The sequence below is a fragment of the Cucurbita pepo genome, chromosome LG01 (assembly GCF_002806865.2).
Source record: "Cucurbita pepo subsp. pepo cultivar mu-cu-16 chromosome LG01, ASM280686v2, whole genome shotgun sequence".
Taxonomy (NCBI): domain Eukaryota; kingdom Viridiplantae; phylum Streptophyta; class Magnoliopsida; order Cucurbitales; family Cucurbitaceae; genus Cucurbita; species Cucurbita pepo.
Genome location: NC_036638.1, coordinates 4,820,226 through 4,830,667, shown reverse-complemented (window position 1 = coordinate 4,830,667; position 10,442 = coordinate 4,820,226). Strand labels below are relative to the sequence as shown.

Genomic DNA, 10,442 nt, shown 5'->3' with positions numbered 1-10,442 from the left:
CTTTTTTTTTTTTTTTTTTTTTTTTTGTCGAGTTAAAAATTTGCCGTCAAAACCCTCTAAAGGAGAAGTCAGATTTTAAGGCTTTTAATCATTGCTTTGCAAAATGGGTTAGAGTAATCATCATTTCATAAAAGGGTCCTTCCTGATCCTCAGTCCTCACTGTGAAACTGTTCAGTGATTTCAAGCTTCGATTTACGAAAATGGTAAAGAAGAAATGCACAAGGAAAGAAGAAATCGGAGAGGATTTTTGCTTCATTTGTAAAGATGGAGGACTCCTCAGATTTTGCGACTTCAAGTGAGTTCCATTACCATTGAGAATGCCCATTCGTTGTTTTATTCATGCAAGGATTTTCTTAGGAGAAATGGTTATGCTAGGAGAAGCACTGAGATGTTCATGTTTAGATAGGAAGTTCATGCATGTAAAATCGGACGAATAGCGAAATGAAGTGGAAAATGGAAATGAACAAAAGTTCTGCTGGTCTGTTTGCTTGTTTGTTTGTTCTTTTTCTCCTTTTTCCTCACAATCGTGTTACAATTGGGTTCTTAATAGTTTAATTTATTTTTCCTTGACTCACCAGTGTTCACTTGTTTTCACATTGTAATTTTCAGGGAAAGTTTCTCCTAAAATTATTTTGAGAAAAGTACACACTTCGAAGCTTTTAGTATGACGATCAGGGTTATTTATTTAGTATGATAGTAAAAATTTATAGAATTCTCTACCGAGTTCAGCATGTTAATCCACATTATGTCCGGAGACGTTTCATTGATTCAAGGAAAGTTGTTTCTATCACTCTCTCTCTCTCTCCCTCTAAAAAAAAGAAAAAAAAAAAAAACCAAAAGATTTTATTATAGAGTCTGTCAGACCGCCATGCGACCATCCCAGCAGGATACCCTACCGAGAACGATCCTCCACAGCCGCAGGACTAATGTCCGTTGAGCCGTTAATCACGCTCTAATCGCAGGGCAGTGGTTCATCAACCAGACTTTAGTTCTTGTCTCCTTAGAACTCAAGGACACAGTTGTACAACCTATAGAACAGATCCTGTTCAAGTAAGGTCGTGCCCAATCCCTTGCATTGCTCCATATAACTACTCCAACTCTGCAGTCNAAAAAAAAAACGCACATGTATCAGTTTATGAGTATTCATGAGTGAACTTGTATGATTTGAAAACATTTTTTCTTCGTATATCGGTAAGGATTTTGTATGCATGTACTGTAGATGTGATGCATTTGGACTCTGTTGTTAAAATTTAAAATTACTATAAGATTCTGTGAAGATGCGATGGAGTAGATTGCTTCTTCAGTCTATTTTTGTAGTTATCAAAAGGGATTTGGGACACTCTTATGTATCTATCCTTCTTTGTCCAGATAAATATTTCTTCGATCATGGATTTTCTTTCTGTATAATGATTTCAGAGATTGCCTTAAAGCGTATCACCCTGAATGTGTTGGAAGGGAAGATTCTTCTGTGGAGTCTGAAGATCGTTGGACCTGTGGTAAGATGCTGAAAGCAATTATGATTTTAAGAGTGATCTATGTGTCATGTATGGATTTTAGTCTGTTTTAATTAAACAGTCGCTAGTTGCTTATTTAATGATATCTTCTTAATACGGGTTACAACTTTTGATAAGTACGAGAATACAAAGTTTGTCATCTGCTATTGTCTTATGAGTTCCAAGCCTCCCCCATTTTTGGTTTCACGACTGCCGGGAGAAAGAGCTTGGTATGATGTAGTCCCTGGACATGTTTATTATGGTGTCTGTCATTGACTACTTCAAATTTATGAAATTAACATATCTATAACATATGGATGCAAGTGAAGCATGAGTCATATCGTGCTATCTGCTGTGAATATTTCTCTGACTCTTGTACTATGCCATCTTTCTAATTTTGGAAAAGATTTATTAACGATTATGTGTTATTCCACAAACCTACTTGATGCCTTCCCCGTATATGGTATCCCATGTCTTCAACATAGTACATACACTCGGAGGCCTCAATAAGACCAGTTTATATAACTGGGAAGTGTAAGCTCACTTTTTGTATGTTGCTTTTTTTGATATCTAGTAGTTTTTTTTTGTCTGCCTGTGTCATTTGTATTTTTTCAGTTTCCTCAAATCATGATATATATTATGTATCAGACTGGCATTCATGCTTCCTCTGCCATAAAACCTCAAAGTTCCGTTGTGTTTGCTGCCCACAAGCTGTATGTGGACGCTGCATTTTTAATGCTGAGTTTGTGCGTGTTCGAGGCTGGAGAGGATTCTGCAATCACTGTTTGCAGCTCACATTACTTATAGAAGACGGTAAAGATGTTGACATTGATGGGGTATTCTCACTTGTCCTTTTTATGATTGTTTGATCCTACTCCTTTGCACAAGTGGAATATCCATGAACAAACCCCTCTCCTTTTTGGTTTTGTCCTTCCGTTTTCTTCATTCATTCCAACAAACAAGTCAAATTATTTCATGAGGAACCATACTGTTAAGCGCATGCATTCGGCCAAATAATCTTACCTAATCTGGTAAGGAAAAAAATGTTTCAAGACAATTTATCAAAAATTTCAACCAATTAAATTATTCTTAAATTTATTGATGGAAATATGTAAATTCGGCTCTTTGTTGAGATATTTGGTTTGGTGAATCAAAGATTATTGCTTCCTTTTGATTTCGTCTTACCTCTATGCTTGCTAATTTGCAGACAAAGGTTGACTTCAATGATCGTGAGACTTATGAATTTCTATTCAAGGAATACTGGGAACTGATGAAGAAAAAACAGGGTTTGACAGCAGAACTTGTTCATATGGCAAGTAACTTATTGAAGAAGGGAAGGAATTTTAGAAATGAAATTGAGGAATCAGAAGAAGACACTGATGAATATGAAATTCCATCAGACTATGAAGAGTTGGTGGATACAGAAGAAGGGCACAAACTAGTAAGAAAATGCAAAAGAAGCAAGGAGAAGCTATGCACTACGAGAAAAAAAATGAAGTCAAGTGACCAAAAGTTCATTGGATGGGGGTCAAAACCAGTTATAGAATTTCTTTCAACAATTGGCAAGGATACAAGAAAAAAGTTGTCACAGCATGATGTGACTTCTATAATTACAACCTATTGTAAAGAAAACAAGCTTTTCCATCCGCTGAAAAAGAAGAAGATTATTTGTGATGCTAAGCTACAAGCTGTTTTTGGAAGGAAATCAATGAATGTGAATACTGTACACAAGCACCTAACTGCTCATTTTGCTGAAAACATGGAGCAATCATCTGATGATGAGAGCACAAGTAGTATTGAAGAGAAGGATGATAATTCTTCTATGGCTTGTAACAAGCCAAGGAAGTTGATCTCAGATAGAAAACCTGCCGAACTGGAACTGTCAGATGTGTCACATACTTGTTCTGCTGCTATCATTTCAGCAAACATCAAACTGGTCTATCTGAAAAGAAGTTTAGTAGAGAGGCTTCTCGAGAATCCTGAATGTTTTGAAGGAAAAATGATTGGAAGTTTTATAAGAGTTAAATCCGATCCCAACGACTATTCACAGAAAAATTCTTACCAGTTGCTACAAGTTACAGGTAATTAACTATCTATGTTGCTTAGATTAGTGATTGCATTTTAGAAATATGTAAGCTCAATATTTGAAACATTTAAATATTTTGTCCAAGTTATCTGCAGGAGAAGCTACTTCTATGGTATGCTGCCTTTTTTCATGGTGTTTTCTTTTATTGTTTTTCTTAGCAAGAAACTAAGCTTTTCATTGAAATAATGAATAATGAAAAGTGGCTAAGACCCAAAAATAAAAACTCCACACGGGAGTGAGAATAAAAATAGTATAAAAATAAAAATAAAAACAAAGAAGACGAAATATAGCAAAAATATTCACAAAATAATAATAATAATAATGNTATAAAATAATCAGCATAGCATTTAGAAAGGTAGCACCATAATGAAGCTTTAAGACGAGCTGATTCAAAATAGTCAAAAGAGGAGAGACGCTTGTTTTGAAAGATCCTCTGATTTCTTTCAAACCAAAGCTCCAAAAGAAAGACTTTCACTAAATTGCACCGAAGAGTCTTGGATTTGGCTGACAAAGGAGAACCAAGAAGCAACTGCAACACAATGTAGGCTGAAAACTGAATACAAACTAGCCCAAACCTACCGAGAATATCAGCAATTAAAGACCTTGTGTTGAAGAGAGTCCTCTGCTGCACAGCAAAAGCATACAAATAGATGGAGAAATGCAATCAAAAGAAGTGTCCGTTGGAGAACCTCTGAACAGTTTAAAGATCCGGTAAGCATAATCCAAATTAAAATATTAATCCCCTTGGGTCTTTTGCAATTCCATAAAGCAGAAAATAAATCCTTGTTCAAAGGAAAAGTCAAGGCAAGATGTCGAGTTAACAAATTAAGTGAAAACAAGCCCAAAGATTGAAGTGATCGCTTCCTTGAGTCACTTAAAAGCCCAACCTTAACTATAGAGACATTAGCCAACAGAAACTGGAGATCAGCAATGTACAAAGCTAACGATTTATTTTGTTCATTTAAAATTTTTCTCATATTTCTCTATTCACTGTATTCAAAATTATTGACTTGCGTTTTTAATCTCTAATATGTAAGCAAGGGAGTTTTGATATCCAAGTAGGTTGGACCGTAGTAGTTTTGTCTCATTCACCTCTCTTTCAAAGGTCATTTCATCTATCTTTTCTGAACCACAGCGTGCACACGAGTCCTTGCATAATTTAGTGAGTTAAGACACAATATAGATTTAGCAATTTTTTAATATATGAAAGAGATTGTTTAAAGAGAGAACAATTAAACATAGAACACTATTAAACAAATGAGGATTTTGTTTAAAGAGATAGGCATCCCTCACCCTAGACCTCTTAAAAAAAAATCACGAGCTTGAAGCCCCATGTGTCACAATCCTACTATCTTGGAGAGTGTGGTTCCATGATTCCAGTCTCAACCATGGTCGGTTGTAAGGCTTTTCTTGCCTTGCCACTCTTTTCAAGATATTCAAATCTGTGAGACTAAAAGGCAAGGTTTGTTCTTTTTTAAATTGAGCCTGTTGATCTTGCAGGGTTGCAGGCATCTTGAACATTTACCTAACTAACCACATGCACGAACATTCCCTTTGCTTTTTAGTAGCTTAGCCTTGAGCTCGTGTTCACAACTCACATGCAACTTGAATGACCATGCAAATGGCTTATATAGATTGGCGAGGACTTGAGCTTGAGAGGAACAGGGAGGGAATGAGATGAAAGAGAATCTGACAGAAAGAGGTGTAGAAAAGGAAAAATGTAAGAGAGAGAGAGAGCGAGGTGGAGGTGGTGGTAAAAAGTGATGGTAAAAAGTGATGGAAAAAGAGGTAGAGTATATGATTATAAACAGAAGCAACAGCCATCTGTTGGAAACATTAGTGCTTAGTTTATTGTTTGAATTTTTTAATCTAATTTCTTCTATGGTGAAATGAATTTGGTTAAATTATAGTATAGATTGTCCTTTCGTGCATCAGTTACTGTTCATGTTATTTGCTCTGCATACTAAAGTTGGCTCATCGTGGAACTTATCATTGAATTTTCAGACAATGACTAGTGAACAAAATTTGATAAATCAAGCTATGGTGTCGGATTTATTTATTTGTTCAGTTTGAAGGCACTAAGTGTAGCATTTTAAGACGAAAGTCCAGCTTTATTTATGTTATTCTTTTTTTTCCCTACTGGAAAAGAACTTAATCTTTACTTTTGGCGAGAATAACAAAATGTTCTTTTCAAAATTATTCCTAAGCACCTTATCTACCTTTAGAACTGTGTTTGCCGTACCTTTCTCTTGCTGAAACTGATTTATCTTTTGTAATTACATATTAAAGTGCTGCAGGTGATTTGTAAATTACTGTGCTTTGTTCTAAACCTTTTTCTGCACATCACAGGCATAATGATAGATTCAAGCAATACTGGGAAGCAGGAAATTCTCCTGCAAGTTACCTATCGACTAGACTATATACCAATCTACAATTTATCAGACGATGACTTCTGTGAGGTAGAAAATACATCTTTATATTAATTTCTATCGTCTGCTAATAAAATTCATATCCCACCGTCGGGAGAAAATTTTCAGTTCCCACTATGTTTTAATTATAAGATAATTGTGACATATAGAGTTTTTCAAGGATCTTTTAAATTTTAGCACTGTCTCTAATATCTTGTTTCGGGACAGGGAACTCTTGAAGTTGAGTTGCTCCTTGTGATGAAGATCTGGATTTATAATCCTTAGATAAGAAGGGAAAGACCTTCTCCTAATTTTAGCAAACCTCATGGTTTTTACTCTGAAGTTTTTCTAGATAAATTGCAAGTTTTCTTTAATTTTGTGCCACAGATGGTGATAAATTGTAAATCAGAATCTAAAACAATCGAATGCTGATTAGCATGCCTAGGTAAAGTTACGATCTGTTGAGTTGGGTGCATCACGGAATTGAACAGTTATACTGGAGTTGCATGAGAAGGATTTTCTCTGCCGGTAGAAACTTCCTTCTTTGTAACGTTCTGATCTCAAAAGAAGCCTCCGATGTTCTCTTAGGGATCCACCCTACTCATATTGAAATATAGATATTCTGGGGAAATTTTGACCAAGTGTCTAGTATTGCAGGAAGAATGTGAGGATTTGCGCCAGAGAATGAAAAATGGCCTGCTGAAGAATCCCACTGTGGTAAGTCTGTAGAATTTTGAGGCATCCTTGAACTTGTAGAGAATTATTTAACTGAAAAACTTTTGTGGGGATTTCTGTTCTTGAGAGAGTATATTCTCGGTTGAGCAAGTCACTGTTTTCATGGACTATTATAGTAGTAGCTTCGTGAACGTTCTTGCCAGGTGACTGACAGTGGCTTTCTGTAAATTTATGAAACAGATTGATCTAGAAAACGCCTGACACTTAGTTTTACCTAATTCTATTTGTTCGTCTTTTTTACAATGGTGAGCATAACAATGGTATAATGATCAAAGCCCGTAAGTAGTTGTGAATATGCATGTCTCTCTTAATTTCATGCATGTCTTATAATCTATTCTTCCTATAATGCCAAAGACTATATCTTTTTTGAAGAGTTTCTTTCCTTGGTATTGCTACGGTCAGAGGCATAATTCCAAATGTACAGTTTTACTCATCCTTCAATATAATTCTTTTTTTTTCCTCAGATGGAGCTTTACGAGAAGGCAAAAAGTCTGCATGAGGATATCACGAAACATGTAGGGTAATCTGCGATTAAATTTAAAGCAAATAATTGTTTTCAACTCTAAATACATTCAACTGGTTTATATTTCTTTCACTGACAGTGGATTACAGAGGAGCTGGCTAGATTGCAAACGTGTATTGATCATGCAAATGAGAAGGGATGGAGAAGAGAATATCCTATCTGATTCACTTTATATGATATATGTCGTTTTGGGGTGGCTAAAATTAAGACAATGACTTATTTTGGAAGACATAAAATTTAAATAGACTTTCTAATTGGTGCCATTTCATTTTATTATGGTTCCACCTTTACAATAAGGGTAACGATCAACAATAATTTAGTTTAAGCTTTTCTCATTGGACTTGTGTACTCATTGTATACCAAGTCGTCATTTAACATATGAATACTTACAAGTAGACAGAAGAAAGATAGATAGCGTACAATTGGGATGAGGGGATAATTGTTACAACCTCTAGACAGGACAGGACATCTAACATTATGTATCCGTGAGTTGGAATCACTTAGGATATTTGATACTAACAATTATATCCTTGTGTATTGAGTATACCTTTTCTTCAACTTCTACAGTTCCAGACATTCTTCTATATACTTTTAGGCTATAAAGTTGTGTTTCTTAGTTAAGATGATAACAATAACAACAATAATAATACTGTAATATGGAAATATACAGACATGGTTTTGCCTATCCATGTACTTCATTTTTCAGTTTGGGTCCATTTTATTCTGTTGGGGAGTTTCATGTGGATCTGACCAAGCCGGCATTTTTTCTTTCTAAACAAGAATAAAATAAGTTTCCATAACCAGTGCTTTGTGTGTACATTGTTCGAGTACATGGAAAAAAGACTTCTACTTCAAAAGTCATCAGAACAAGCACGGTTGATCCATGAACTGCCAGAAGTGATAGCAGATATTCTTGAACCTACATTTGATGATTTACTAAAGCAGAATGAACAAGAAAATCACATGTTGGTTGATGGGAGCGACGTCAGAAAAGTTGCCACAGGTTAGTGATCTTTCTCATAGTAATGATATTTTTTTGGTCAGGCTTGCTCTTTGCTTATTATTTTTTGAATAATGGATGCTCAGATGTTCACTTTTAACTTTGAAGAAGTGCTCCCTTTTGGATGTCTGTTCTATCCTAGTTGCTGCATTGAATTTTAGAGCCATTGATCCGTTGAATTTAGTTGGCCCTGTATCTTGTTCCATTGGATTTATGAACCAGACCAGAGCATATTGTTTTCTGCCACCCAAGTTGGACGTGCTGTTTCTATCCTAAGTGCTGCCTATGTTGGTTATTTCTTTGTTTATTGTTTCATTTGTATGTTTTTTTTTCAACCCCNTTAATTAATGAAAAGGTTTATAAATGTTTTACAATTCAAACCCAGAAGGGAAGAAAATAGCAGTAAAATAATCGAAAGACCTAGAGGTATGAATAAACATGTCCCAATTTGAACAAATGTCGCTAGAACAATAATGTTCCAATCAATTGGAAAACTAACACTATTGAAAAGTTTTGACATTCTATCAAAGCTTGCTCTTATCTTAAAAGTACTTCGATTCCACTCGAACCATAGTTAAAAAAAAAAAAACTTTGTAGGTAGTTCAAATCCTTTGAACTGGTAGATTGGAATTTGAAGATTTAATTTCTCTTGATAGGTTACTAACTCTGACTGGTAGAATACAAGGAGTTATATCAGTGCTTTCTTTTACTGTTGGGTTACTGTTGAAGGGCTCAGCCGCTGGTAGTTTTAGTTTGCCAATTGAGAGTTGGTTGGCTTTGATCTCATGTGAGCCACCTGGGATAGAGAAAGATTCTTATTCAATCGAATAATTTGATAAAAGAAACTTATCAACTACGACCATGTGAGTTACAAGGGTGTGCTTTAAAAGAGGTGACCAATCTCTATGGGTTGCGAGAATTGCATCCTATGGGGGTTGACTCGTTTAGCTAATTTTAAGTAAAATGGAATGAGACCTAAAGTTTAGGGACAAAATAGTAGTTTTAACCTGAGTCTCACATATACACATTTCCAAGGTTAGGCCATGTTAAATGATTGTCCATGAATAACAGAAGGCAGGCCTCAAATGCAACTTGGATCATGTTCTAATATTTTTTGAGATTCACTTATATAGAAAATTGATTCGAGTAGATACAAAAGGAGTGCGCAGCGTGATTGAGAACAAAAGTAGTTGCCCTTTTGTTTCAAATGCGTATTTACCATCTATATTATAATTAGCATCAAAGATCAATATTTTGACAAACTATGTTTTTATTTTCTGACTTGATCCTCAGCTGCCATGGTAGAAGAATGTTTGATTGGCATGCAAACTATTTCAGAGAAGCAGCAACACTTCGAGGTATCTACTTGTAAAGATTTTGCTCAAAAATCTTATATCTCAGCTGTAGAATTTCAAACTCATGAAGAGCAGCATCAACCTCTTCTGCCAAAGGAGAAAGCATGTAAAGGTTTTGCTACAAAATCATGCATCCCAGCAGCAGAATTTCAACCTCATAGAGAGCAGCATCAATCCATTCTACCAAAGAAACATGCATATTCCAAACCATTGCTTTCCAGCATCAAAAGGCAAAGTGAGTATATCAATATTCAGAAATCAAAGTTCAAAAGCAAAAGGGCTTCTGAAGTAGAGTTGATTGAGCTAAGCGATAACGAGGATTTGAAAGCTGAAGATAAAATGCAGACTTCAGAGAATCCAAATTTCTCCCTGTGGTATTGTGCAAGTCCTCAAGGGGAGACAAGGGGACCCTTGCCACTGTCATTACTGAAGCAATGGAGGGACCGAAGCTCATTTGAGTTGAAATGTAAAGTTTGGAAGAATGGTCAGAGCTCGCAAGAGGGCATCCCTTTGAGCGATGCCATTAGGTTGTTTTTCCCTGAATAGATTTTGGGTGCTTTTGTATCAACCAACTCAATGCCTGTTGATACAAAACTACTGTACAGTTAGAATTATATACGGTAGTGCAGAAACAGTTGCTGCCTAGTGCTTCCAATGGAACCTCTTTTTTATAAGAAACAAACCCTTTCATGTGAAACCTGGGAATCAGAATTGGTCTTTTATGTATAGCCTAGGGTTTACGTTTTGTCCTTTTAACCTTTACACATTTGAATCTTTGTCTATCATTTTCTCCGTCGCCTTCAAAAGAAATATAAATATGTCAATGTTGCATAATTTGATGA

The 10,442-nt window shown here is 35.6% G+C and overlaps 1 protein-coding gene and 1 non-coding gene across 2 annotated transcripts; one reads left to right on the top strand and one right to left on the bottom strand.

The window, feature by feature from the left end:
- Nucleotides 1–87: 87 nt before the first annotated feature.
- On the top strand, nucleotides 88–10,326 carry LOC111799854 (uncharacterized protein At5g08430-like). Its single transcript, XM_023683341.1, has 10 exons — nucleotides 88–295; nucleotides 1,417–1,496; nucleotides 2,142–2,329; nucleotides 2,701–3,574; nucleotides 5,929–6,038; nucleotides 6,645–6,704; nucleotides 7,187–7,237; nucleotides 7,325–7,395; nucleotides 8,064–8,248; nucleotides 9,539–10,326. Exons 1-10 carry the CDS (start codon nucleotides 201–203, stop codon nucleotides 10,144–10,146), a joined length of 2,322 nt encoding a protein of 773 aa, XP_023539109.1. The 5' UTR covers nucleotides 88–200; the 3' UTR covers nucleotides 10,147–10,326.
- LOC111783111 lies at nucleotides 853–1,060 on the bottom strand. The gene has a single exon (XR_002813285.1). It is a non-coding gene; the product is annotated as a small nucleolar RNA U3 (small nucleolar RNA).
- Nucleotides 10,327–10,442: the final 116 nt, after the last annotated feature.

What these genes read in the sequence shown, in the direction of transcription:
- LOC111799854 (XM_023683341.1), top strand. Translation starts at nt 201, where the DNA reads ATGGTAAAGAAGAAATGCACAAGGAAAGAAGAAATCGGAGAGGATTTT. An exon ending in TGAAGATCGTTGGACCTGTG is followed by an intron (nt 1,497 to 2,141) that starts GTAAGATGCTGA and finishes ATTATGTATCAG; the next exon opens with ACTGGCATTCATGCTTCCTC. An exon ending in GAGAAGGGATGGAGAAGAGA is followed by an intron (nt 7,396 to 8,063) that starts ATATCCTATCTG and finishes CTTTGTGTGTAC; the next exon opens with ATTGTTCGAGTACATGGAAA.